Here is a 27,172-nt window from a genome sequence, read left to right as displayed (position 1 = left end):
TTCTCAGGGGAAACTATTTTGTTTTGGCTACAATACCCCAACTATCTCTATTCCCCTATCCCTATCCCTCAGCACCATTGTGTCAACACTGAAGCCTCCAAGATGGCCTCAGTCAGGCGAGCTTCAGAGTTGATAACCTGACTGGATACAGAAAGATTGTTGCATTGAAATGACCATGTAAACAACATTTTATCATCAATTCTGGGAGTGCACTGATCCCAAGAAGAGTGGTTCAGGTCTTAGCTTGGTGATATGGGACACTAAACCAAGAACTCCCCTCAGGTCAGAAATAAGGACCCAAAGCTATGCAGGAAAGAAGTTAACGTTCTGCAACTTCTTTGATTTGAATCACTACTTCAGCACGAACAACAGGTTTAAATAATAGCAATGTTATTGCAGGAAATGCTATAATGGACAAAAGCAATTTCATCATATCTGCTGGAGTGAATTCTAGACTGGAAAATATTATGTCACCATGTGTTCTTTCAACTGTGTTATTGTAATTCTTTTTGAGAATTTTTCATGTAAGGTTTTGTGTCTCCAAGGCAATTCATGTAAATATTGCCTTTATACGACTCTTTCTTAAAGAAGAAATTCATGCCAAAAAGGTTTAGAACAAAGTATTATACAATGACAAGAAATCTCTATAAGAACACCTTTGGTATTTATTTGAAGTTTATCTTGTTTTACAAAAACCCTCTGAGGTAAGTCAAGTCTGTTTCTTACTTTACCGACAGAAATGTGGAGTTTGAAAACTAAAAGCTAAAACTATAAGCTGACATGAAAAGGAGAGATTGGTTTTTCTACAAGTCTGAATAGTTTGTTTTCAATCTTTTCAAATTAGGCCAAAGACCAGATAAAAGTATGCCAGGCCTTGGGTTGCAAATCATTACTAGTGGTCCATTTACTGGCCTAAACAACCATTTATAACATGTTTCTTCAAGGTATGTTCATTTTTATCATTTAGCGCCTGTGTTGTTCTTTTAAACGAATCCTAGCCTTTTGAGTTTCTTTAGTAGCTTACTCAGATCATCCAAAATAACCCCATAAAAAGATATTGATAACTAAAAGAATAATGGCATTGCTGTTACAAACAGTTTTCCACATTGGTTCTTCCTTGATGTTGGTGAGTTTCTTCTGAGCGGCTGCTTCCTCTTCTCTGGTTAAAATGACTTTGGGATTGACAGAAATTCCACAGAACCAGAAATAAAGTTTTTTCCAGAAAGGATATTTCACCTCTGTAAGAGAGAAAAGAATAAATTATTATGCACTGGATTTCCGCCCCCGCCCCCCCCCCCCATATGGTGCTTATAGACACCCTGGAACAGGCAAGTAACATATATTTGAGAAACAGCATAGAATAGTGAAAGATGGATATGAACAGATGAAGTTATACATAGTCCACAACTTATAAGTGAGTCCAACATTTCTGCTGCTAGGCAATGCAATTGTTATGTGAATCAGGCCCATTTACTATCTATTTTGCCATAGTTGTTACAAGCAAATTAGTGCAATTGCTGAGTGAATGATGTGGTTGCTGTACAAATCTGGCTTAACGTTAACTTTGCTTGTCAGAAGCTGGCTGGAGAGATCACTAATGGTTAGCATATGACCCTGGGACAGTCCCAAAAGTTGACTACCTTTCAAGAACAGTGTTGTGCCTACTTCTTAAAAAAGCTATCCACTGCCATAGCCGAACCTCTAAGCATAATCTTTGAAAAAACTTTCAGGACCAGCTCCTTGCCAAAACTATGGTCACAAGCCACAGTCATCCACATCTTCAAAAAGGGAGATCCCAGCCTAGTTGAAAATTACAGACCAATCTCTTTATGCTGCATCACCTGTAAAGTCATGGAATCAATTATTAACCAATCCATCATCCTCCACTTAGAGACAAACAACCTACCCTCTAATAAACAATTTGGTTTCAGGAAAAAACTATCATGTAATCTGCAACTATTACACTGCAAAAACATATGGACTACACAACTTGATCAGGGCAAATCAATAGATGCAATCTACATAGACTTCTGTAAAGCCTTTGATTCAGTGGTACACGACAAACTACTCCTGAAACTAAAACCTTACAGTATCTCTGGAAAACTGCATAACTGGATAGAAGCATTCCTGTCAAACAGACAACAAATGGTCAAAATTGGGAGCGTCCTATCAAATTCTGTACCTGTCAACAGTGGTGTCCCCCAGGGCAGTGTTCTAGGACCAACTCTTTTCATACTTTACATAAATGACCTCTGTGATCATATCAAGAGCAACTGCATTCTCTTCGCTGATGATGTAAAGCTATTCAACACCACAGACAATACTGCTACCCTTCAAAAAGACTTCGACTATGTATCAGAATGGTCAAACAAATGGCAACTTCAAATCTCAACCAATAAATGCTCTGTCCTACATATGGGCAAAAAAAATTAGAAAATAAAATACAGGATGAATAGTCAAGACTTTGTTGATGATCCAAACTCTGTCAAGGATGGAGTACTCATCTCAAATGACCTAAGTGCTAGAGCCCACTGTAACTACATAGCCAAAAAGGCATTAAGAGTTGTTAACCTAATCTTACGTAGCTTTTTCTCTGATAATATTACACTACTAACTAGAGCATACAAAACATTTGCTAGACCAATACTCAAATACAGCTCAACAGTCTGGAACCCACATTACGTATCTGATATTAGCACAGTTGAGAAAGTCCAGAAATATTTCACAAGAAGAGTTCTCCACTCCTCTACTCGTTGCAGAATACCTTATGCCACCAGACTTGAAATTCTAGACCTAGAAAACCTAGAACTACGCCGCCTTCAGTCTGATCTAAGTATAGTATATAAAATTATACATTTGCAATGTCCTACCTGTCAATGAATACTTCAGCTTCAACCATAACAACACAAGAGCAAACAACAGATACAAACTCAAGGTTAATCGCAACAAACTTGATTGCAGGAAATACGACTTCAGCAACAGAGTGGTCAATGTCTGGAATACTCTACCTGACTCTGTGGTTTCTTCCCCAAACCCCAAAAACTTTAACCCTAGACTGTCTACTATTGACCTCACCCCTTTCCTAAGAGGTCTGTAGGGGGTGTGCATAAGCGCACCAATGTGCCTACCGTCCCTGTCCTTTTGTTTCTTTTTTTTCTTTTCTTATATGTATGCATGTATTCATAACTATGTTTTTACTTATACCTATTATCTTGTAAGCAATTGACAAAAATAAATAAATAAATAAAATACTCTTATCAGCTACAAAGCAGAAGGAAGAAGGAGGGGGAGAAATGCAGCTCATAGAAAAAGGCTCCCTCTAGTTTCTGTCCTGTTCGTCACTGGATTGAACTTTCCATGAAGAACTTGTTGTCTTGACTGATCTTTCTTGGAGGAAAAACCCCACAAACTTCAGTCTAATCATCCATAGCATATATAAGAAGAACTCTAGTTCTGAACTACTTAGTCAAGAAGTGCAGCTAAATCCCGGATTGTTCATTCAGTCTGCTTTCAGCAAATTATCTCCAGCAAATTAATTCTGTTTACATTCTGATTAGTCTCAGCTGCAACTGCTTACAGAGCATTAACTTTGTGTTAACCAGTTATGAGGGTCTCTAATTTTCCATGCATGCTGGCTTTGCACAGTCACCAGGGAATAGGACTGTTGTGTTTTCTCCCGCTCTTTGTCTCTTTTGTCTCTCTTGACTCCTGTCCTTTTAACAGTGTCTGCCTGCCAAGGAAAGCCTCATCTGCTGAAGACCTGCATCTCTCTTGGGGTGGGCAGATGAGAAACAAAGAAGCTCCAATATCTTTCCAGAATCATTTAGAAGAAGCAAGTTCTTCTTATAGTGTTCATATCAAAAATCCCCTTTCTAGACAGCTGCTAAATACAGAAGTGCCTTGATCCCTCTAGCATCTAACTATCTGATTTATCCCATATATTTCCTACAGGAAGGAAGGAAGGAAGGAAGGAAGGAAGGAAGGAAGGAAGGAAGGAAGGAAGGAAGGAAGGAAGGAAGGAAGGAAGGAAGGAAAGAAGGAAGAGGGAGGGAAGGAGGGAGGGTATTGCACAGAAAAACAACGAGGCAACCTTTCTTTGAGTCATTAGTTGTCCAAAATTGTTTAAGGAAAATTCTATATAACCCTCAATGGTAGCTAACTTTGGGAGAATCCCTAATGATTTGTGGTTCAAACTCTTAAGTATAAAATTTGTCATGAAAACACTTCATATTTCAATATGTCCTTTTTTTCCTGCTTTCTAGTCAGTCTTAACTTCAGTAACTGCCTGGCCCAAGGTCGCCCAGGTGGCTTTGAGCCTAAGAAAAGACTAGAAGTCACACTGTCCTGGTTTCTACTCCAATGCTTTTAACGACAATATGAAGTTGGTTCTTTTCTCTGGATATTATAATTGTTAATTGTCAACTTTGTTCTTTTTTCCAAGAATCAATTTCCTCTGCCTTCAAAAAGCTATATAAGCAAGACACCAGCAGCCTCCACTGAGAGACATATATTTTAAAATGTGTGCGTTATCAGGCATGACATCATGATAGAAGGTCCATCTCTTTAGTAGGGATGCTACCATTGCAAGCCCAACCAAAAAGGGCAGGACTTCATAACACAATACCTGCCATTTTACAGATTTTGACATTTCCCTTTCTGCCATGGATGCCCATGAGAAAGTTTAAGGCAGGGGTGACCAACTTGGCAAATTTAAGTTTTGTAGACTTCAATTCCCAGAATCCCCCAGCAGCCTGGTTTAAGATCTTATGATGGAGGTGTAGGTATTAACAAAATTTTGACCTGTAAAGCTACTATGAGAATGGAAATTCAAATGGAGCTGGTAGAACTCTGTATGGGAATAAAATAAACACACCCACATACAATCTTTCTGTAATGCAATGATACATTTTAATGAAAAGATGTTACATTTCTTTTTACAATTGGTGCTAATAACCTAATAATCAAGATAACTGTTGATCCTCAGATGTGAGGACAGATGAGATGGATTACGTGCAAATGAAGGTGACAAATAATTAACAACTTTAGTCTCAACAGCTACTTAAAATTGAATTAAAGTGCCCACTGGAACTTCAGATTACACAGTCTGGTTGCCTTCTTGTCATTCCTTAAGTCGCTATCAAATTTAATTCTTTTGAATGCTCCCAAAATGAAGAGCCATAGATTGTAATTAAGATACTTTTTATTTTATTTTACTGTACCTCTGATAATTTACTTACTTCAAGCAATTGGAATTTAAAGTGTCCATAAATTTTAACTTTAGTTCTCAGACACTAAACAATGGGTCAGAGAATTCGAAGGGCACAACTTCATGAATGAAAAGTTGATGGTTATAAGTAGAGAATAGATACAGAGAGTCTTCCTCTTACAACAGTTCATTTAGTGACCATTCAAACGGCACTGGAAAAAGTGACTTATGACCATTTTTACACTTATGACCATTGCAGCATCTCCGTGGTCATGTGATTTACATTCAGATGCTTGACTCACATTTATGACGGTTGCAGTCGTCCCCTTTTGCAACTTTCTGACGAGCAGAGTCAATGGGGAAATCAGATTCATTTAACAACTGTGTTACTGATTTAACAACGATGGTGATTCACTTAACAAATTGTGGTCGTAAGTTGAGAACTACCTATATTTGAGCAACTTAGATCAGCAAGAACTAGAATGGGGGTAGGAAAGCTACTGTTTTATTTTAAGTGTTTATATACCATCTGTCGTTTACTGTATCCTTAATATACAAAATGAAAAACTGCATTTGAATAGAATTATGTCTAGTAATATAAAAATATTTTTTAAAAAATGGCTTCAGGATGGTGAAGAAATGAAACAAGACTATATACTTTCCCATTATTTATTCAATCTATACACTGAATATATATGGAAAAGGAAGCTGGATTGAAAAAAGAAGAATGTGGTTTTAAAATTAGAGGAAGAATCATTAATAATTTATGCTATGCTTATGACATTTCTCTCATAGCCAAACATGCAAAGGATTTCAAGTCTCAAGTAATAAAATAAAACTCACCCAAATTGCCAAAATTTGCTTTGGATTTGGGCTTTGCCCTATGAGACCTGAAAGAAAACCCACTATCCTATAAATCCCTGTGTGATCTACAATTCAGTCTTCACCTATCAGGTACCTTCCAGATGTGTTATGCAATGCCCCTAGAAACTTTTCTGCAACATTTTAAACATTTTAAACAGATGGAATAAAGTTATTGGAATAGGATTTCCATTCATTTTTAGTCAATTGTCTTAAAGAACATACTTCTTGCCTCCCATGGACTCTGAAAAATAAATATTAGGTATAAGAACATATAATGTGAGATTCAAGAGTGGGAGCTTGTGATGGGTACCAATGCCAAGATAATGTCAGCAATAAGGCCCCTAGGTAGTAATTCTCTGCTTTGGTTGGTTTTCCCTTAGAAATAACAATTGCCTCATCGTTAATATTCTGAAGAATTGTAAAGACCGGGATTTTTTTAAAGGGGTTTATAGAGGCTGATTATTTTTCAAAATATGTGGTCCCATAAATTAGTGGGGATAAGTGGTTAGGATGTTTGTTATTATTTGCTTTTGTAAATTGGAGTGGGGAGAGGAAGGAAGGAAGGAAGGAAGGAAGGAAGGAAGGAAGGAAGGAAGGAAGGAAGGAAGGAAGGAAGGAAGGAAGGAAGGAAGGAAGGAAGGAAGGAAGGAAGGAAATATTACATACCGCCATGTTCCTTGTCTGTCAAATCTATGTCCTCCAATGACGAAATTACTGAATCCTTCTCCTTTTGGGGAGTATGCTCCGCATTTTGATGGATGCAATCCTCCATGTCTTTTTCAGGTGTTTTACTGTACCTAGTCCACCATGTTAATCTGGCAAGCTGAATAATTGCAAATTAGAAACAAGAAAATAAAAGTTACAGAGCCATTTCAGTCTGATGGTTTGACAAGAAAGAACAGTAATTATGTGACTATAATTTTGCACAGAGAGGATATACTGGCTTTCTGGATGCTTAAGCACAATCTTATATAATTCTACTGAGTTATAAATCCCATTGAAGTAACTGTCCCTCAAAATCAAATAAATGTAAACTTGTATCTTAGAAAAAGCCATATATATCACATTTCTTATGCAAAAATGGGCCCCAATCAAACATTGCCTGTAGTTTAAACTCAGGCACACAGAATGAGGTATCTTAAATTTTATTCATGCTAAACAAGAGGGGAATATAACATGCAAGAATAGTTGAAACTATGCTGTATAGCTTTTCAATAGCATATAACTTTGTAATTTGTTTGGAATGTACTGTATATTTATTTAAAGCTTTATCTTGATATATGCATTGGAAACTATTTCTAAAGCTAAGCTATTTCTTTACCTTTCCTTTCTTGGCATTTCTATAGTTTCTAAAATTACTGCTGTAGTCTTTTTATTTTATTGGCTGGCCAGACATCCTTCTTCTATCTATTCTTTGCTTCAGATTTGCTTCCTCCCAAAGCTGCTTCTATAAAAATATATGGCTAGTGTGGGAACGCTACATAAAAAGAAACTCTCAAAAGGTGCCTTATAAAAGAAGATTAGTTTAAATAGTTCAAATTTCAGGCATAAAATGTAGAAGGAGGTTTCCAGTTGTCACAAAAATCTGTATAATCTTCACATATTTATTGTTTTAAATAGAATAGAATAGAATAGAATAGAATAGAATAGAATAGAATAGAATAGAACAGAACAGAACAGAACAGAACAGAACAGAACAGAATAGAATAGAATAGAATAGAATAGAATAGAATAGAATAGAATAGAACAGAATAATAGAGTTGGAAGGGACTTTGGAGGTCTTCTAATCCAACTTCCTGTTCAGGCAGGAAACCCTATAGCATTTGAGAAAAATGGTTGTCCAATATTTTCTTGAAAACTTCCAGTGTTGGAACATTCACAACTTCTGGAGGCAAGTTGTTCTACTGATTAATTGAAATTTCATGAAATTTCTTCTTAGGTCTAGGTTCCTTCTTTCCTTGATTAGCTTCCATCCATTGCTTCTTGTCCTGCCCTCAGGTGCTTTGGAAAATAGCTTTATCCCCTCTTCTTTGTGGCAGCCTCTGAGATATTGGAACACTACTATCATGTCTCCCCAGGCCTTCTTTTCATTAAACTAGACATACCCAATTCCAGCAATCATTCTTTACATATTTTATCCTCCAGTCCTCTAATCATCTTTGTTGCTCTTCTCTGCACTCTTTCTAGAGTCTCAACTTCTTTTTTACATTGGGTGTGTGGTCTTACCAAGGCATTATAAAGTGGTATTAATCCTTCAGTTCTATCCCTCTGTTAATGCAGCCTAGAACTGCATTGGACTTTTTGGCAGCTGCAGCACACTGCTGGCTCATATTTAAATGGTTGTCCACTAGGACTCTGAGATCTGTCTTACAGTTACTACTATTGAGCCAGGTACCACCTATACTACATCTGTGCCTTTGCTTTTTTCTTGCCTAAATGTAGAACCGTACATTTCAATTTTTTTCAAGCAAGATGAGGATCAGGCAAGGCTAATCTTTCTTGCCACATCGTGCAAAATTGCTTTGATTTGATGATTCCTAAATAATGTTTTTAGGGAGGATTTTCCTTGGGAGGGGTAGTACTAGAATAAAGTGAAGACAAAGAATATAGAAGGAGTCAAGCAAGAACAAATGGTTGAAACTTTATTATCCTGTCAAGGTAAGATGCTATGCAAGATAATGCACATAATGGTTCTGCCTCCCGTTTTCTCTAAAACAACAAGAGAGGACTAGAAGACACAATCTTCTAGTTTCTAGATCAAGACGTTAGCATATTTACACTAACTGGATTTGTCTGCTTTTATCTCCCTCCCTCTGACTTTTTAAAAGAAGATACAAAACCTTTCATACCAGCTTAAGTCCAACAAATGTGTATAACTGTAAAATACACCTATTTATTCTTATTTGCAAGAGATTCGTGGTTGGAGCTCAGATATATAACCTCCCTATATATGGCATCCCCTAAAATTTCCTGAATAGGCATAGACAACAGTTCAAAACAAGATCAAAACAATGAAATGTTATAGTTACATCATAAGGTTGTATCCAAGTACATAAGGAACAGCATTAACATTACCATTCCAGCATAGATTTCATCTGCAGTCTGTTCCCCCTCCCCCACGCCCCTCCTTACCTTGATGTAGCCTAGGCAGAGATTATTGGGGTGCTTAAAAATTCTGCAACACCAACACAAATGATTCAACATTTTGTTTACCTCTTTTCTTTTTGTTCTTATATAAAACTAACAACATAGGTAGTTGTATTGTTAGCCCTGTTGAAAGAACTGTGAAAACTACAAGAAACACATCCAGAAGTTTCCACAGAGAATATGAACCCAACTTTTATTTACACAATATTATATTTAGAAATGTCGTATGGAAATTGTGGGGCCCATATTTTGAATGTAGAAGATCATCAATAGGTCCACCTAGAGGTTGGAAGGTCCTTCATGAAACATAGCTACCTATATTTTTTTCTTTTTGTGTGGCTTTAAATCACTCTTGAGTCCTAGCTGACTGTGGACAAGTCTTGGTAACGTTTTTCAAAAGTGGTTTGCCATTACCTTCTTCCTAGGATTGAGAAAGAGTGACTGGCCTAAAGTTACCCAACTGACTTCATGCTTAAATCAGAACTAGAACTCAAGTGTACCAGTTTCTAGGCCACTGCCTGCAATCCCTACACCAAACTGACTCTTATCTAAATGTTTATTGATAATATAATATAGTATAGTATAGTATAGTAATGTAGGATAACATAACATCATATATTATAATATAATAAATACTCTACTGTACTCCAATACAATATAATAGTATCAGACAAAAAATAGAAAATAAATTATATTTTTCAATTCATCAGTTTGGCTGTAGCAGTTTTTCATTTATTCAAAGGAAAGAAGAAAATGAGTTACTTATTATTCATTCTATTTATTATACAACAAAAATGTCCTCTTGGTGAAGTTACAAATAATCAGTTAAAATCTGTATCCAAATATCCTCCTGAAAATATGTATTTATTTGTAAAACCACTGGTCTCAGTTCGGTTGAATGTGGTAGGTGTCTTCTGACTCAGTTTGAGAAAGTGTGGCATAATCTGAATGTTCTAAATCTACAGTTATCATAACAGATTTTCTAATCACTTATAGCAGGATTTAGAAGTTTCCTATATTGGAGATAAACATCTAATGAATCACAAACTCATTCCATAAAACCAGTGATATTTAAATGAAATGTTTAGGTACTTGCTGGATTTAAATTTTTTGTGTTTGTTTTAAAGCAGCAAAAGAAATTCTTTGTTGCTAAACTTAGATTGTACAATGTAATTGAGATTGGTCTGGAATGAAATGCTCTTTCTAAATGCCAGAGCTCCAACAATATTAATCTTTTTAGCTCACAAGATTGATGCTGTCTATACTGAAATATGAAAAAGGGTTCAATTAGAGCAATTACATTTCCTCCTTCTGCCTGCTGTAATATAATTTCTTATCCACTGTCTGGCTTTCTTCTTGATAGCGTGTGCATTGTGCGTTAGTTGCTTCACAATATGGAAACCAGGTGGTTCTCAATTTCCATTTATATATATATTCAAGAACTTTGTAGAGCAAAGGTTTACCAAAATATTACTATCCAAAATACAAAGCTCTTAAGATAACAAAGCAAGCAGAGGCTAAAAATAGATTTGAAACAATAGATGTCATGCTAAAATATCACTTACATTTTCTTCTGGAATTGGTGGCGTGCAGAGGCTCACAAAGACTATAACAGCAACGGTGAGCCCAAACAGAATAATAGCAAAGTACAAATAATGAACGTCTTTCAATACAGATGGTCTTTGATCCTCCTCTCCACAAGAGGGTGCTGTGTAGATGAATTCCATAACCATCCGAATAAATCCCACTACTAGTCCAAACATTAGACCCCAGAAAGCTCCCTAGAAAAAATATGAAAAGATAATGTTATTGACATAAATTGTGGTAACTTCAGTTTATTTACAGGCTTCATTGCCAAGATTACAGTGAAAAAGGGCCAAGATTTTCTTTTCATACTTACTTTTGGGGTACATTTGATTTAAAGTATTTTTATTTAAAATTAAACAAAATTTAAAATTGTAACAGAGAGATATTTATGAGAACCACTGTTGTCTCAAAACCAAATGGTGATATATAAATCTAATAGAGCTTCCAGATAAGGAGTGCTGGATTTTCTACAACAAATGTTGTGACTCTTTACTGTCATCTACTAAGAATCCAGATGTTTTAGCCCAGATGTAATATCCATAAATGTAGAATGTCTTCTATTAAATCTCTATTTCTAATTTAGCAGATTTTTTTATCCATAAGTTATTGAGAGGTTTACCAAATCTGGATTGAAAAATCTGGATGGCAGCAAGATATGAAAGTTTTCTATGTCCATTTGCTGCTATCTAATGCTATTAAGAATTTTGTACCCCAGACCTGTATGAAAGACTATGATAAATTTAAAGATTAAAAATTACACAACAACAGATTTTGTTGGAAGCCTGATCAAACAACTATAAAATTATCTTATGCTTCTAACAGTAGGCTAAAAGAAGATACTTATAACTTGTTTTTGTTTCTTTTTGTAATTTATCTTCTTTACCAAAAAATAAGACAATGGCTTACTTTTTACCCACTGACTCTCCATCAGTCAGGTTTTATTTTGTGTAGTCAATATTTGATACGATTTCCCCCCCATCTTACTGAACACTTGTAGCACACCATGGGTTTTGGACGTGCACAACTATTGTTCTTAAAACAGAAAGGGCATATTATTTCTGAGGGAGGGTTTGCATCATGGAATAACTGATTGTGATTATTGACTCTCACAGCAAGTTAAGCAGAAATTGTGGGGAATTATGGAACTTAGTCTGACTTGCTAATATAAGGATATAACATTCTAAGAAGAAAAGCTATTTATTAAGTTTATTGAAAAGAGACTAGTGAAATCGCACTTGATTCCTATGGATATATCTCCCACATAATTATATAAGACTGTGCTCTCTTGAAGTGTCAAATCAAAGGAGATTTGATGGCTAAAAGATTAAAGGTAGAGAAATTCTGTCTCAGAATAAGAATTACTTTCTAAACTTTTGGGGGAAATAATATAATGCAATTCTTTATAATATTTCTTTCTCCTCCCCTTTCCATTCCTTCCTGAGCCTGTCACTATTTTCCGTTAAACCAGTAATCAAAGTCTTAAGAATCTTTTTAAACTGAAATTGTGCTCTAATGGGACTAAATTCCAAAGTTGTTGCATTCAGCAGTCAATATAATTGTAATGAATGGTCTTGTCTGCCCTTAAAAAAAAAACTATGAAATGATGACATTGGGAAGGTACTATTATTCATATAAACCTTCTCATTGATTCTGTACTTACTGGCTCATTGATTCTCCTGCAGAAGATTGCTAGGATAAACAGAGCAGTGATGGGTGGTGCTAGGTAACTGGTTATTGACTGAATATAGTCGAAGAGCTGACCACTATTGGCTGTCTGGATGATGGGGATCCAAAGGATGCTAATGGCAACGAGAATCAGAACAAACACCCTGAGATAACAAGAGAAAATACAGTTACTTTTGCACAACTTGAACAATCTAACTTCTTTCAGTAAACCTCTTGGAAAATAAAGTGGGGAGGGAAGCATTTCACTGCTGGACAGAAAGACTTTGGGGGAAGTGAACAAAAGATCACTTTAAAACTTCAGGTACAAAAATATTTCATCAGTCAAAATGGCAAAAGGGGGAAGAATTTTATTAAAAGACATATACAAAGCCACTGTCCAAAATGGTTACTTCACAGCCCATAAATGTAAGGCATCTGCAGCGACTATTGACAATTTATACACAGGTGTCATTTTCAACCCTGCAGGAGTATCCCTTAAATGTATAAAAGTAGATAATTAATTTCCCAGAATGCAGAACAGTGAATGGCATTTGGAGGTCATCAGTCCTGGAGGGCAGTGGTTGATATAGTTATCTGCTTTGGAATCAGAGGCTTTGGATTCTATTTGGGCTGCTTCAGCTTTCATTTAAAATTGCGCACAAAGCCATTTCTAGTATTTGTATTTGGTTCTATGAGAAAGGATTGCAGTCTTGTCATCGCTGCAGAATTAGTTGGTCTCCAACAAGATTTTAGTAGAAGTCTCTGCGAAGAATGCCTGGCAGATGGGTACATGAAGCAGTAACAGAAGCAGAGAACCAGATGTTGACGTATATAATGTGGATCCAAGCTCATCAAATTAACCTTGTCAAATATGCTACCCTCTAAAAGATTTTGGATTTGAACTCCCAGAGCCCTAACCATTCAGGTAAATGCACAAAACTCTAGTAAGACAAAAAAAAAAAATCACCTTCCAACAATCATAAGTTCCTGCTCTGTAGCTTTCTTACGAAGCCGCTGCCAGATATCTATGGCAAAGAGAGTACTGCTGCTATTGAAAATGGAGGTAAGAGAGCTCATCAAGGCAGCCATGATCACAGCAATCATGAGACCACGGAGTCCTAAGGAACCAAAAGGAAACTTGAGTTAGCTTCCATCTGCAAGGGAGCCCTAATCTAGCTGATTCAGAATCTCCCCTCCTTCTCAGAATAAATGAAGCGGATCTCACCAACAGGCATGAGTTCCATTACCAGCTTAGGGTAGGCAATGTTGGAACATCCCACTTTAGCGCCACAGACTTTTTCACAGATTGCTGGATCTACACAACCCACTTCATCTGTAGCAAGAAAATAAAAGCATTGTAATTCAGCTTTTCAGATCTCGTGGAGAATAAGAGCCCCAAGGACAAAGGTACATTCAATGTTCAGGCCATTCACTCCATATTTCTTAGCTCAAATGTTATGAGCTTTTCCTGTTTCTTCCTACAACGGAAGTGGGGAACTATGGCCCCTTTGTGAGTGGTGGACTTCAACTCCCAGAATTCCTGAGCCAGAGAGTTGAAGTCCACAGATTATAAAAGGATCATAGTTCCCCATCCCTGGCCTAAAGGGAAATGCAATTTATAAGATACTTATGGGACCATAATATTGGTCTGAAAAGCTTATTCTAAAGAACATTCGTTCATTAGTTTTTCACCTTCCTGGGACATAGCTGAGGAGAAAGCAGGACAAGAATATTTGGGAAATGTTGATTGTGGAGACTTTATAAAAAGTTTATATTGAACAGGTACACTAACCTTTCCAGAAAGAAATAAAAACGCACAGTTGAAAATAGCTTTTATTGCCAAATATTTCTAGTGCAATTTGGGAGGTATTCTGGAGACTGGATGTGGAGATATATGAGCTTCCAACAAACATCTCTGGTTGCTTCTGAGAGGCCTTCTCTTATGCTTTCAGCCAAATTTGATATTCCCATGACTAAACCCCTAGCAATGTTTGCTCTACCATGTGGGTATCCAATTCTCTAGATCATTGACCGCTGCTCAGTTAATGAAAAATGATATCTGAAAGCACACATGCCTTTCCCCACACTCGGAAGCAGCTTACCTGGAAAAAGAGCTCTGCTAATCATTCCTGGCATGACAATGAAAAACATAGGGAGGATTTTCAAATATCCACCCAGTACTGATCCACCTTTGGCATGAGAGAGGTTCTTGGCTGAGAGCGACCTTTGCACAATGACCTGCAAGGAGAAACTTGGTGGTAATGGTTTCTTTCGCATTTCTTTGGCCCAGGGTTCCAGTGGTGGGATTCAATTTTTTTACTACTGGTTCTGTGGGCGTGGCTTGGTGGGTGTGGTGTGGCTTGGTGGGCATGGCAGGGGAAGGTTACTGCCAAATCCCCATTCCCTCCCCACCCCACTAACCTGCTTTCCAGCTCCATTCTCCTGTGCAGGGCAACAAAAGAAGACCCAGCCGATCAGCTGGGACTTGGGAAGCAGAGAATAGATGGGGGCGGGGCCAGTCAGAGGTGGTATTTGCTGGTTTTCCGAACTACTCAAAATTTCCACTACCGGTTCTCCAGAACAGGTCAGAACCTGCTGAATACCACCTCTGCAGGGGTCTCCAACCTTGGCAATTTTAAGATTTGTGGACTTTAACTCCCAGAGTTCCAAAGTTGGCTGAGGAACTCTGGGGGTTGAAGTCCACAAGTCTTAAAGTTGCCAAGGTTGGAGACCAGTTGTGGGAATTAATTTTTTTTTACTACTGGTTCTGTGGGCGTGGCTTGGTGGGCATGGCAAGGGAAGGAAGGATAACTATAAAATCTCCAGTCAGAGGTGGTATTTGCCAGTTCTCCGAACTACTCAAAATTTCCTCTACCGGTTCTCCAAAACTGGTCAGAACCTGCTGAATACCGCCTCTGGTGGAGACCCCTGCTTTGGCCAACCGAGACAAATGCAGCTGTCGTTTTACTTTAATTGATTGAAAAACCTTCCAATCGACAAAATTTAGAAATTTCTATAGAATGGCCAGTGCTTGGGAAAGGCAACATCTAAGATTAAGAGAAAGTATCTGCCTAATAAATGTGTAGAAGATACAAATATTTAAAAATGCATCATCAATTCAGTTAAAGTAAAGGCAGTCCTCAACTTACAACCACAATGGACTCCAGCATTTCTGTTGCTAAGTAAGACGTTTGTTAAGTGAATTTGGCCTCCACCTATAACCTTTCTTGCCATGCTTGTCAAGTAAATCACTGCAGTTGTTAGGTTAGTAACACAATTGTTAAGTGAATCTGGCTTCGTCACTGAATTTGCTTGTCCGGTTGCAAAAGAAGATCACAGCACCTTGAGATACTGCAACTGTTGCAAATGTGAGTCAGTTACCAACTGTCTGAATTGGAATTAGGTGGCCATAGGGATGCTTGCAAGGGGCATAAGTGTAAAAAACGGTCATAAGCCATTTCCCCCCAGTGTTGTTATAACTTTGAATGGTCACTAAATGAACTTTTGTAAGTCAAGGACTACCTGAATACACATTTTAATGTAGTATTTAACTGAATATATAAATGAATTTGTCCCAAGTGTGAATTTTAACACCCTGAACTAATATACTTGACTTCCCTGCTAGCGGAAGTAGGCAAAAGCGGAATTGACATAGTTTATTTCTTTTAACATCATTTATGTAATAGCATCATTACACAAATGGTATTTGGCAACGTCAATACAATAGAAATTTGAACCTGAAGTGCACTGCACTAAGGTCCATTAAATCAAGGTTTCACTGTAATGTATGCTTGACTTGTGGCCATGAAGATGAATTTGCTCCTTTAACTGTGGCAGTCCCAAAGGTCAGAAGTTATATTTCGTATTTCATTGTTTCGCTCTCTTCCTGCCCAGCAACAGAAGCCTTTATCCTACTTTTTTCCTAAAAGCTGAGTGATACAAATTATTCTGGGTGCTGTAATCATAAGGCAAGAGAGCACTCACATCCTGCTCATGCATCTTTACTGAGAAATTAAATGGCTTTTTGATTCCAATGTAATGTTTTCCATATGTATTATTCAGTAGGAAGCATTGTTAACATCCTTCTGTGGAAGTGAATCATCAATCTGAAGTTCAAGGGAAGGGGAGAAAGAGATTTATTTTACCTGATCAGTGCACCAGCACCAGAGGGCAAGAACCGAGAGGCCAAATAGAAGCCCAGGCCATGGAATATCCCCAGTGATGGGATCTCTCATCATATGGAAAGCGTCTTGCCGTGGCAGGTGGCAAGTTGTGTTTGGGACAGTGACATTAGGTATTGCCCGACTGTACTTCTCTTGCAGTCCTTCATACCACCCAACCTTCTCAAAACCTGAAAAGAAAAGAAAAAAACTATTTTGTCCAATCATTCATTCATTTTTGCTTTTTCCCCTTATGTAATTTACTCTCTCAGAGCCAAAATAAAAGCTACATTTGTTATACGGGATGGCCCTGATTTTTTTTTTAAATAAACACCTCATATAAATGAAGTTATGGAAGGGAGATGAAACCATTTATTTTTAAACTTTAACCATCTAACATCTGCCATTTAAGGTTGACTCAGCCTTCCATCCTTCCAAGGTCAGTAAAATGAGGACCCAAATTGTTGGGGACAATATGCTGACTCTGTAAACTGCTGTAAAGCACTGTGAAGCAGTATATAAGTTTAAGTGCTATTGCTATTGCTATTCTAAATGGGAGGCATTTTGAATGTGATACATACTCTTTGAAAAGTATGGTTATAGTTTAAAACAGAAAAACACATTATAAATAGTGCAATATGATATGTAACACACAACAAGAGACATGTTTAAGCTTACACATTATATAATAACAATATCAAGAAAATTATATTAAGTTAATATTATTTAAATCATATGTATTAATATTACTATATTGTTAGAATTTCTGGATTACTGGATATGTAATTACCATAGTGCTGATAATTGTCTGCCTGTCTGAGCATGAGCATAATTTCTTTCCTAACCAGACCTTCTGATTTGAGGAATAAATATTTCATAGTGACATTGTTCCAAATTTTGAAGCATTACAGTGCCACAATTGTTTGATTGGTACTTGGATAACACAGGATTTTATACCTGCTTAGGTCATTGTGTAAAAATGAGGTAAATCAGGCTGAAGGAACAACTATGTTTTAGTCTGTATCCCTCTCTGCATATTTTTTAAAAAAGGTTTTATTCCAACCATTTTGATTCAGGTGACCCCTGAGGGTACAGATAAACCCCCAAGTGGCCTCAATGACTCTCAGAAAGCTAACGACAGACCGACCTTCAGAATGCTAATGACCAGATGACCGCTAAGGAATATAAATTCTTCTATTTCCCACCATTCAGCCAGGACTTCTTGGATGAAAAGTGAAATGTATTCAAGGGGGAAAAAAACAATAAAGTCTAGTTACTTTTGAAAAACTAGACTTTGGGACAACCATGACCTGAATGATTGGGAATCTCCATAGATATTCCAACCATAAGATAAAATTAATGTTTGCACCACATACTGCTATCCTGTGAAGACCTTCAAAAGCAAAACTCAAGAAATCTGTCCAGGGGTGGGATTCAACCAATGTTACTACTGGTTTGGTGACTATGTTTTGCGTGTGGATGCATGATTTGTGAAAACACGCGCCTAATGTGCACTGTGTGTGTGTGTGTAAAAAACCTTAAGCTGTGCCACCTGGACAGCCGAAAAGCACTGCGCACAGGTGCGCAGCATTTGAAAAGCCACTTTTTCCCTGTTTTTTTCAACCTCAGCTGTGCCGCGCAAAGCAGCTGAGGTTGAAAAAGCAGGAAATAAAGGACAAGTAAGAGCTGGGGCAGGCAGGTGGGCCAAACAGCAGCAAATACAGAACCAGTTCGGTGTCTGCTGCTCTTCAGAGCTACCGGTTCTATAGAGCCGGGCAGAATCGGTAGCATCCCACCCCTGAATCTGTCCTATTTTAGAAATGAGAATAAGAAAGTAAGCAACACAATTTTTTCTTCTTACTTATGAACATAAGAACCAAAGCACCAAGTACCATGATTACAGTTTGTAGAGCATCTGTGTATATAACTGCAGTCAAACCACCTGCAATATAAAAAGAGAAACAAAGAACTGATTCAGCCACAAATGCTTCTAAATATTGATGATCAAAGCAGTACATTCACATTCGCTATATGCTACGTGTTGTAAATAACTATGTACATTCATTTGAATTTATTTTGATATGAAGAAAGCTTGGAAGCTATTATAGTTCAGTTCTATTAGCCTTCTTATTTATTCTTATTCAGGCTAGGACATTCATGGTAGAGGGTAAAAAAATGTCAAGATGTCAACCATGATCACTAATAGTAACCCTCTCTTCCTTTCGGATCATGTAGACATAAATTTGATATTTTTGATTCCCATCCCACTCCATGGATGCTCCTGGATTCTGGGATAATGATAATGATAGCCTTTCATGGTGACTTTCATGGTAGAAAAAAGGAGGAAAATGGTGCACTGTTCTGAAGTACTTTGATGGCGACTTCAGAACCCAGCTATGAGTTGGGACCATTACTTATATGTTTTCTTTTTATAGAGTGCTCTCATCCAATATAACTTCTGGGCTATTTCATAAAAATAAATTACTGCTGACCAGGATCAGTTGTTCATGCACTATTATACTGCTACATAGCATAATTACCTGCTATGGTGTAGATAGCTGTCACTATTAACAAGATCACTGTAGAGAGATAGAGATTCCAACCGAGGGATATTTGGATAAAAAGTGCACCAGAAAAAATATCTGTCTGAAGCAAATGGAGAGAGGGGAAAGGAGAAGAAAAGAGTGTTAATTGTGCTCAGTTATTGTAAGTTGACCCTTGCAAGTAAAGCAGGTGCCAAAACTAGAAAAAGGGTAACTTTTGATGCTGGTACATGGATAGCATCTAAGCCACTGTTGGACTTATCACTGATACAAATAACAGAATTGGAAGGGAATTTGGAGGTCTTCTAGTTCAACTGTCTACTCAGGCAGGAAACCATATATCATTTCTGACAAATGGCTGTTCAAGCTCTTCTTAAAAACCTCCAGTGTTGGACAACCGCCAATTTCTGGAGGCAAGTCATTCCACTGACTGATTGTTCTGAGTGTAAGGAAATTTCTCCTTCCTTCTAGGTTGCTTCTCTCCTTGATTAGTTTCCATCCATTGCTTCTTTTCTTGCCTTCAGGTACTTTAAGAATAGATTGGCCTCCATCTTCCTTGTGGCAGCCCCTTAGATATTGGAACATGGCTGTCATGTCACCCCAGTCCTTTTTTTCATTAAATTTACTTTATTTACTTTACTTTTTATCCAATTTATTTTAGTTTATTGAATAGATCTTTAAACTATGTGAAGCAGTCAGTTTGGAACAGCAAATCATCTTTAAAATTATTTTAAGGGATTTGGAAGTAGTGGCAATGTGGACATACTCTATTAGAACAATTATTGTAATTGAGAATAGTGAGGTGATTTATCTAAACAAACATCCTTGAATATTAAGTATACCATATATCCCAAGGCTATGATTTTTGTCTTGGATACATACCGATATTTTGGTGAATATATACAAAATGAGGGATAGTATAGATAGGTAGATTTGAATCCTTTGTCCTCCAAATCTTTTCTTCATATATTCTGGCATGGTAACGACTCCAGAAGATATGTAAACTGGTACAAAGATCCAACCAAGGACTATCAATGCCCAGGTGGCCTATCAGGAACAAAAAAAGAAAGATACAGCATATGCACACAGTGTGTAAAATTATTTGTTGCTATAAAATGGCAAGAGAAAAATTGTGAAACCAAATAATATAAATGACAGTAGATAGATGAGAGAAATGATTCCTTGAGTGAATAGCACATCTTCTAGAACATAGAAAACACTAAGGGTAGGTCAAAATATCTTAATTAAGTGGAAGTACAGGACCTCAGGAAATCTAACATCAAAATGAATGATCTTGCTCACACTTTTAAAATCACATTTTCACTTGCATTAAACACCTCTTTTTCTGTTGATTTTTAGATACAACTTCTTCTGAACTTTTATTTCTGTCAGGTTTTCAAGATATACAGTAGATAAAGTGATGAGGCTTTAACATTGGACTTGACAGCTATTAGTCTTAAGTACTACACAAACTGGTAACAATGCCAAGAAAACTTTGCTCGTCTTTGAGAATCAGACCTAGTTAATTCTTGAAAGGAAGAGCCTCAGAAAATCCCAGGACAGTAAGGTAGATTGCAGAAGTTGAAAAATATATATTAGAAGATGACAATATTTTCCATTTTATCACTAAGCTTAGAACTTTGTTGGCTTCTGGAGATACCTTTTTCATTCATTATTATATAAATTACTGGAGTCCAGCCTTGCTTCTTTGCTGTTCTAGTAAGTGTGCCCTTTATTACATGAGGAAATGTATTATTGGATGACCTTTAGCACCAAGAGAAATAATTCATCTTAGAGACAGCTGAGCTCCAGTTTTTTTGGCAGCTGAGAAGTTCAGATATCCCTCAGGACTGTACTATGAGCGAAGTATTGTAACTGTAAGCAATGTTACTCAAAGCATGGAACAATCTTGGCCTTCAAACAATTCTAAGACAAAGTTGGCTTTTAAGTTCACTTGGATTACTACAAAGGCAGGGTTCAAGGGTCACAATCCTGTAGGGATCACTGTGCTGGGGCAACACAATTTAACCTGAATTTGTCAAGAGTTTATGTTCAGTATGTTTAAAATGCCAGTTTGAGAAGAATTCACTTCTGGATATTCAATGGAAAGCTGCCTTTTCTTTAGAATTAGCCCTTTTCTGAAAATACTCAGTGAATTCTTTTCACATTGGATTTTCAACCCAGTGGGGTAATATTTTCCTTGATTACTATGCAGATCATATAATCATTATAATCACATGGAATTGATTAAAATTAAATATCATCTGCTAGGTGCAAAAGAAATCTTTAGAATATTTAGGAACTCTGTCACAATGAATGAATCAGGCCATATCAATCTGCTAAAAATAATAATCCAAAAATGAAATTACTTCTCCATACAAGTACATTGATTGTTCTATAATACTGGAAGCTCTGTCCCTTTTGTACATATTGTGTGACATAACACAATGGATTATATTGTACTGCTTAAGCATGTACATTTTCTGAAATGGAGAGTGAAGCTACAGTACATTTAGTTCTTGTTTAATGTTCACTCACACAAAATCCATTCAAAGTTGTAACAGCATTGAACAATGCTCCTTATGATAGGTCCTTACAGTTGCAGCTGTTACATTCCCATGGTCAGGTGATCACAATGTACGCACTTGGCAAGTGGCTTGCAATTACAACATTGCAACATCCTGCAGTCACGTGATTGCCATTTGCAACCTTCACTGTGAGTTTCTAACAAGCAGGCCAATGGGGAAACTGGGAGATCTCAAATGGTGATCATGTGACCGTGGTATGCTGTGATTGGTCAGAAGTTGCCTAAAAACGGCAACTGGGACTGTTGGAACTTTATGTTGGTGTGGTCACATGACATTGCACCTTATGACTGTGTCACTTAGCAACCCAATAATTTGACCAAACCCACATAGGAGTTCCCCAAAACCATCCATTTGTAAAAAAAACAAAAAACCCAAAGTCATCTCACATTCCACTCAAAGCCTCCAACTGCCAGTCCTCCTGCAGCTCCAGTGCCTGCTAGACCAATAAATAGGCCACTCCCCACATTGCTTGACATCAGTGATGCACCAATCTGAAACATATAATATCTAGGATTAGCTCAGAGATAGGAAAAATGAGCATGCATGCAGTAGTGAATAAACATAGTGGGAAATATCCAGGACTGTTCATCCAGAGGTGGTATTCAGCAGGTTCTGACCAGTTCTAGAGAACCGATAGTGGAAATTTTGAGTAGTTCAGAGAACTGGCAAATATCACCTCTGACTGGATATTTTACAGTATCCTTCCCCTGCCACGCCCACCAAGTTCCGCCCACAGAACCGGTAGTAAAAAAATTTAAATCCCACCACTGTGTTCATCTGATGGTGGGCTTTCTCTGTCTTAAAAGAAAATCTGAATAACCTTATGCCAAAGTTTTAGGGCAATAACGGAAATATTCAATTGCTCTTCTGTATAGAATCTTGCCGATCTATGGACTATTAAAAATAATTATGTAGTAATTCATTTTAAATCTGGGTTAAAATGAACTAATCAGAGCCAGCTTTGTCTCATTCCTTTTTAAAAGAACTTTATTAAGATTTTGATAAGAAAACTATGAGAAACTAATAGTTAGAATACGGAAAAGAAAGAAGTAAAGAAAGAAAAAAAGACAAAAGACAAAAGCATAAGGGGGAAAATGGAAATATTAAGAAGTAACTACTGATTTTCTTTTACAGCAGCTATAAGGGTAATTTAACCTCTTCTTCTATAGTTACAGCATGACTCATTTTTCTATAATCTATATTTTTTCCAGTCATCAAAACTATACATCATGAATTCATTTTTTTTTCTGTTTGATGCAAAAATGTCTATAATGAGTTTCCAATCTTTTCTCTGATTAAAAATGTCAGTTTGGTCGTCTTAGCAAGTTCCATCAACTTCATCATTCCTCCATGCTGGGTCATATCAAGACTTTCCATCTTTGGGTGTATAATAATCTCTGTAATTATCATGTATATATGATAAAAAGTTCCATAACTATCAATCAATCCCCCAAAGAAACACTTCTGATTTCAATTGTATGTTAATCTTTAAAATCTTCAGAATTAGTGTCTACAGCTGTGTCCAAATTATTTGTAGCTTTTTTTGTAAATCTACCAGGCATGGCAAAATGTCCCTCCTTGTTGTTCGTGGATACGTCCAGATAGTTATCATGAACCAAGTTCAATCCAAAGAAGGCATTATTTTTTATTGTGCTTTTTACAAGGAAGACTTGGGTTGAAGCCATATAGGGCAATGGTTGGAAGACGACCTGGAAGACCCATGTTCAAGTATATCCTTGATCATAGAAGATCACTAACAATCATGATCTCAGTCCAACATTTTTCAAAGGATCATAATTAGGGGGTGGGGAAACAGGAGAGAGTGCTATGTATCCTACCATGAAATCCTACATCTAACAAACAAATAAATAGGAACATGGAATCCAGCTGACATGTGTTCTGTTTTATTGCTCCCCTTTCCAATTATGTTTTGAAGCATGTGTTTTGGTCTATTGTTTTTTCCCCCATAGGAGCAATAGGCAAATTGTCAGATTTGTATAGCTTATGTAAAGATCGTGGGCACAAACTGGTTTGGTGATGGATTTTCTTTGTTCCTTCCTTTAACTGATGAAATGCCCCAAACATTGGAAGTGGCAAGACATTCCTGCTTTAATTATAACACTTCCTGGTTTGTTCCAGCACAAGAACCATCTCATCATTTCATTACATTTTAAAATGCTGGTAGAATCTCTGCCTGCTGCCTATAAGGATTTTAAAGGCAAAGACAAATATCCACTGAACTTGGCTTGTGCATAGCATTTAGTATTGCTATTGATCTGTTGGGCTTGATTTATTCTATCTATTCCCAACAGAACTTACAAAGCAATTCTTGGACATTCTTACATATAATCCTACAGATTATATATAGTCTAAACCATTGGTCTCTAAACTTTCTGGATTTATCAACGCCATCAGAAAAAAGAAAAAAGAGCATGGATTCCAAATGAATGTTTTCTTATTTATTGATATATTAAATGCACATACTACTACATATATATTGGTATACCACCTGTACTATAAAGCATTTATATTATATCTCCCAAATTTATATTTTATATATTCAGTTCACTATTAATGCAGCTTAATTTCCTGCTGTTTAAGTATAAACATTACATGGAAATTGAACATTCTAACATTTTCTTCCTGCATTCCTGGACTATGTATATACATTTAATCAACCAATCAATAAAATAAATAATTGTACACCCCACTTTGGGGACTATTGCTCTAGACAGCTGACATCAATATGTAAATCTGTAATGCCAGTTCAAGCAGCTATCATGGGCATTTGAAAATTGATCAGAGCCTTTCAAATGCTTCCTGGGTAGCACCTCTGGCCCAACAGAGGTGACTTTCAAGATTTCCATCAATATGGCGTTCCATTCATCAGATTTATGATTCAATTATCAATTTTGGGGGCATTTGGGGGAGGGGATGGGAACTAAAAAAATCTCCATATAGTAGGCTTCACTGTATAATAGAAGCCCTTTTATTTGTTCGTGGCACACTTTAAAAAGGGGTGTATCTTCAATCACATGGTCCTGTCTTCCATATTGAATTTCTGGATCTCCTGCTACATATACATACTTTAAAATTGTATAGCTAACTAAATATAGTATATATAAAATCTGATGCCACCAAATATTTAAAACTAACAAAGCTTTATTAAATAATACTGGGACAAAGATGGCACAAATATATCGAGAACAAACATGCTAAGCGATTATTTGGAAACAGAAAATCTACCATTTTGCAAACAGTCAACAGGAAAGCCATATGACTAGCAAGAAAACCAGGGAACATACTTTTCAAGTCGCTGAAGATCTGAACAGGTGAAATTGGTCCTGCTGAAATCATTTGAGAATTTGTCAAATCATGAACCCAGGGTTTCAGTATTACCAAAAACCAGGTCAGACCAAACCTCATAAGCCAGAGTTGTTCAGAGAGGGAAAAGAACTTGCTCCAAGCTTTTCCAAGATGAATTCCTTTGCTATCCTGCCTCCATTTCTGTATATAACATTGGCCCCATTGACCAGAGTCCCAAGGGACCTATCATGATAGTTAGTTCTGTAAACTTCTGGGTGGTCCCATAAGAAGCAGGAACTTCTCAAACCAAAATATTTGTGGATCTGGAAGTGCTCCAGTATCTGTTCTATGAAAATAGATCTTTGAGCAAATATTTAATCAGGGTGGTTGAAACTTCAGTTTATCCTTCTGTAAAAGACAATGCTTCCTTGACAAGTAGTAGAGTTAATAGTTTAAGTAAGTAGCATTACAGAAGCATGTCTCTTAATAGTAGCTGTAGTTAAAAATATACAGAATGTATATTGTAGGTGATAAGAACCAGGAAACACCTTGGTATTTACTTTAATTGGTATTTGTAAGTTGTAGTAGTAATGACCAATGTAGATAATTGAGTAAGACAGTAGATATGAGATCCTAGTTTTTGACAGAAACATAGTTTAATCAAATAGAAATAGGATGATATAATCAAGTGATAAACTGTGTCACTTAAAGTGAGGCTACTAATTATACATAATTTGCAATGTTAAAATTTACAACTGCCCTGCCAGGTTTTTTTAAAGAATATTGAAAGAAAAATCTGATTCAGTTTCTAATTTGTTCTGTTTATCTCCTAATTGCAAATTGCCTTTCTTATGAAGCCTACAAGTAGTGGATAGCATTTATCTGCCTTGTCTGGATTAACCAGGATAAGGTCTGGTTAAAGTTTAAACCTTGGATGACATATTTTCTAGTTATACAAGCATAATAGACTAGGTGGAGAAGATGAAAAAAAAAAACATTGTCCAAGAACAAATCTGGCATTTTATGGCCTTCAGGCCACACTTGGTTCTTTAGCTCTCCTGTGCAGCCCATGTGAGGTCAATCAGAAATTAGAAATCAAATGTAAAGAAGTGTATGCTAATACATGCAATACACCTGCATTGCTTTTATTTTATTTTTATTTTAAAGAAGTGTATGCAATACAACTGCTATTTTTTTAAATTTATGTATGTGCGTGTATGAGTGGCTAATTCATTGTAATCAAAATCATATAACCCACTGCTTTTTATAAAATGATAAAATTAATATTGAGCAGAATTCAGTTCAATGTGTTAGTTCAGCCCTACACAACATTCCCAGTTTCTCATGTGGTTCTCTTGCCCACCCCTGCCTAAGAAGGATGTTGCAAACTGATTCTGTCACATGTGAAAAATGTATGGTCATATCCATAAAGCTCATCTCAAAGGGGATTTGATTCTTTTTTTTCAGATCAAGCCCATTCTTGTCTGTCTGGCAAGCCAACCACTGTCCATGCATGTATGTTAATACATCTATAATCAAGGTTACTGAGAAAACTACTGCAGTGCATTCTACCTGAGATTGTCCTAGAAGTCTACTCAGAAAATTCAGTTGATGAAAAATGGTGAAATCCACCACAGTTATGAAATTTCAGTCCTGTATGGCTCACATTGTCTAACAAAGGGTTTCTGGGAAAAACCATCAAGAGATCGATTCATAACTGGCTGACCAACCAAACTCAACATGTAGTCCTCAACGGAACTACATCTACACAGAGCAAAGTATGCAGATCAAAGTGCTAATTTTAGCCTATGAACTCCTATATAGGTTCCCAACTACCTTCATGAGCATCTTCTCCAGCCAGTATTGCCCCATTCAGGCCATGTATTATGGGAACAATTGTTGGTGGTTTCCCATTTTCATCTGGTGGTGGTGACAGTAGGGAGAAGAAATACAATATTATCTATGTGTGAACATAAACATAACCTGGGAATAACTTTGAATTGGTGGTACTAAGTCCTTCAATCATAATATATTTGATTGCATTGGTCAATTAATAAGACAGAGTGGATGAATTACTGCATATGTGACTGAAGGACAATTGTTATA

At 36.8% G+C, this 27,172-nt stretch overlaps 1 protein-coding gene across 5 annotated transcripts in view; it reads right to left on the bottom strand.

Moving 5' to 3' along the window:
• Nucleotides 1–644: 644 nt before the first annotated feature.
• Nucleotides 645–27,172, bottom strand: part of SLC5A9 (solute carrier family 5 member 9) — a 44,099-nt gene continuing 17,571 nt past the window's right edge. For 2 of the 5 annotated variants that reach the window (XM_026665822.2, XM_026665819.2), the window contains exons 4-15: nt 22,147–22,251; nt 20,055–20,219; nt 19,170–19,275; nt 18,491–18,571; nt 16,615–16,820; nt 14,572–14,707; nt 13,695–13,802; nt 13,437–13,587; nt 12,465–12,633; nt 10,783–10,998; nt 6,737–6,893; nt 645–1,238 (exon numbers count right to left, since the gene is read on the bottom strand). In XM_026665822.2, coding sequence (XP_026521607.2) covers nt 1,030–1,238; nt 6,737–6,893; nt 10,783–10,998; nt 12,465–12,633; nt 13,437–13,587; nt 13,695–13,802; nt 14,572–14,707; nt 16,615–16,820; nt 18,491–18,571; nt 19,170–19,275; nt 20,055–20,219; nt 22,147–22,251 — 1,809 coding nt within the window. In that variant the 3' untranslated portion in view covers nt 645–1,029. Of the gene's footprint in view, nt 1,239–6,736; nt 6,894–7,383; nt 7,518–10,782; nt 10,999–12,464; nt 12,634–13,436; nt 13,588–13,694; nt 13,803–14,571; nt 14,708–16,614; nt 16,821–18,490; nt 18,572–19,169; nt 19,276–20,054; nt 20,220–22,146; nt 22,252–27,172 lie in introns of those variants that run through there. The other 3 variants (XM_087960236.1, XM_087960238.1, XM_087960237.1) reach the window with 3 other exon arrangements.

This window comes from Notechis scutatus, chromosome 3 (assembly GCF_049901735.1).
Source record: "Notechis scutatus isolate UNSWTSFEM ecotype Mainland chromosome 3, rNotScu1.2, whole genome shotgun sequence".
Lineage (NCBI taxonomy): Eukaryota > Metazoa > Chordata > Lepidosauria > Squamata > Elapidae > Notechis > Notechis scutatus.
Note: the sequence above shows the minus strand (reverse complement) of the source record. Positions and strands in the feature narration are given on the sequence as shown.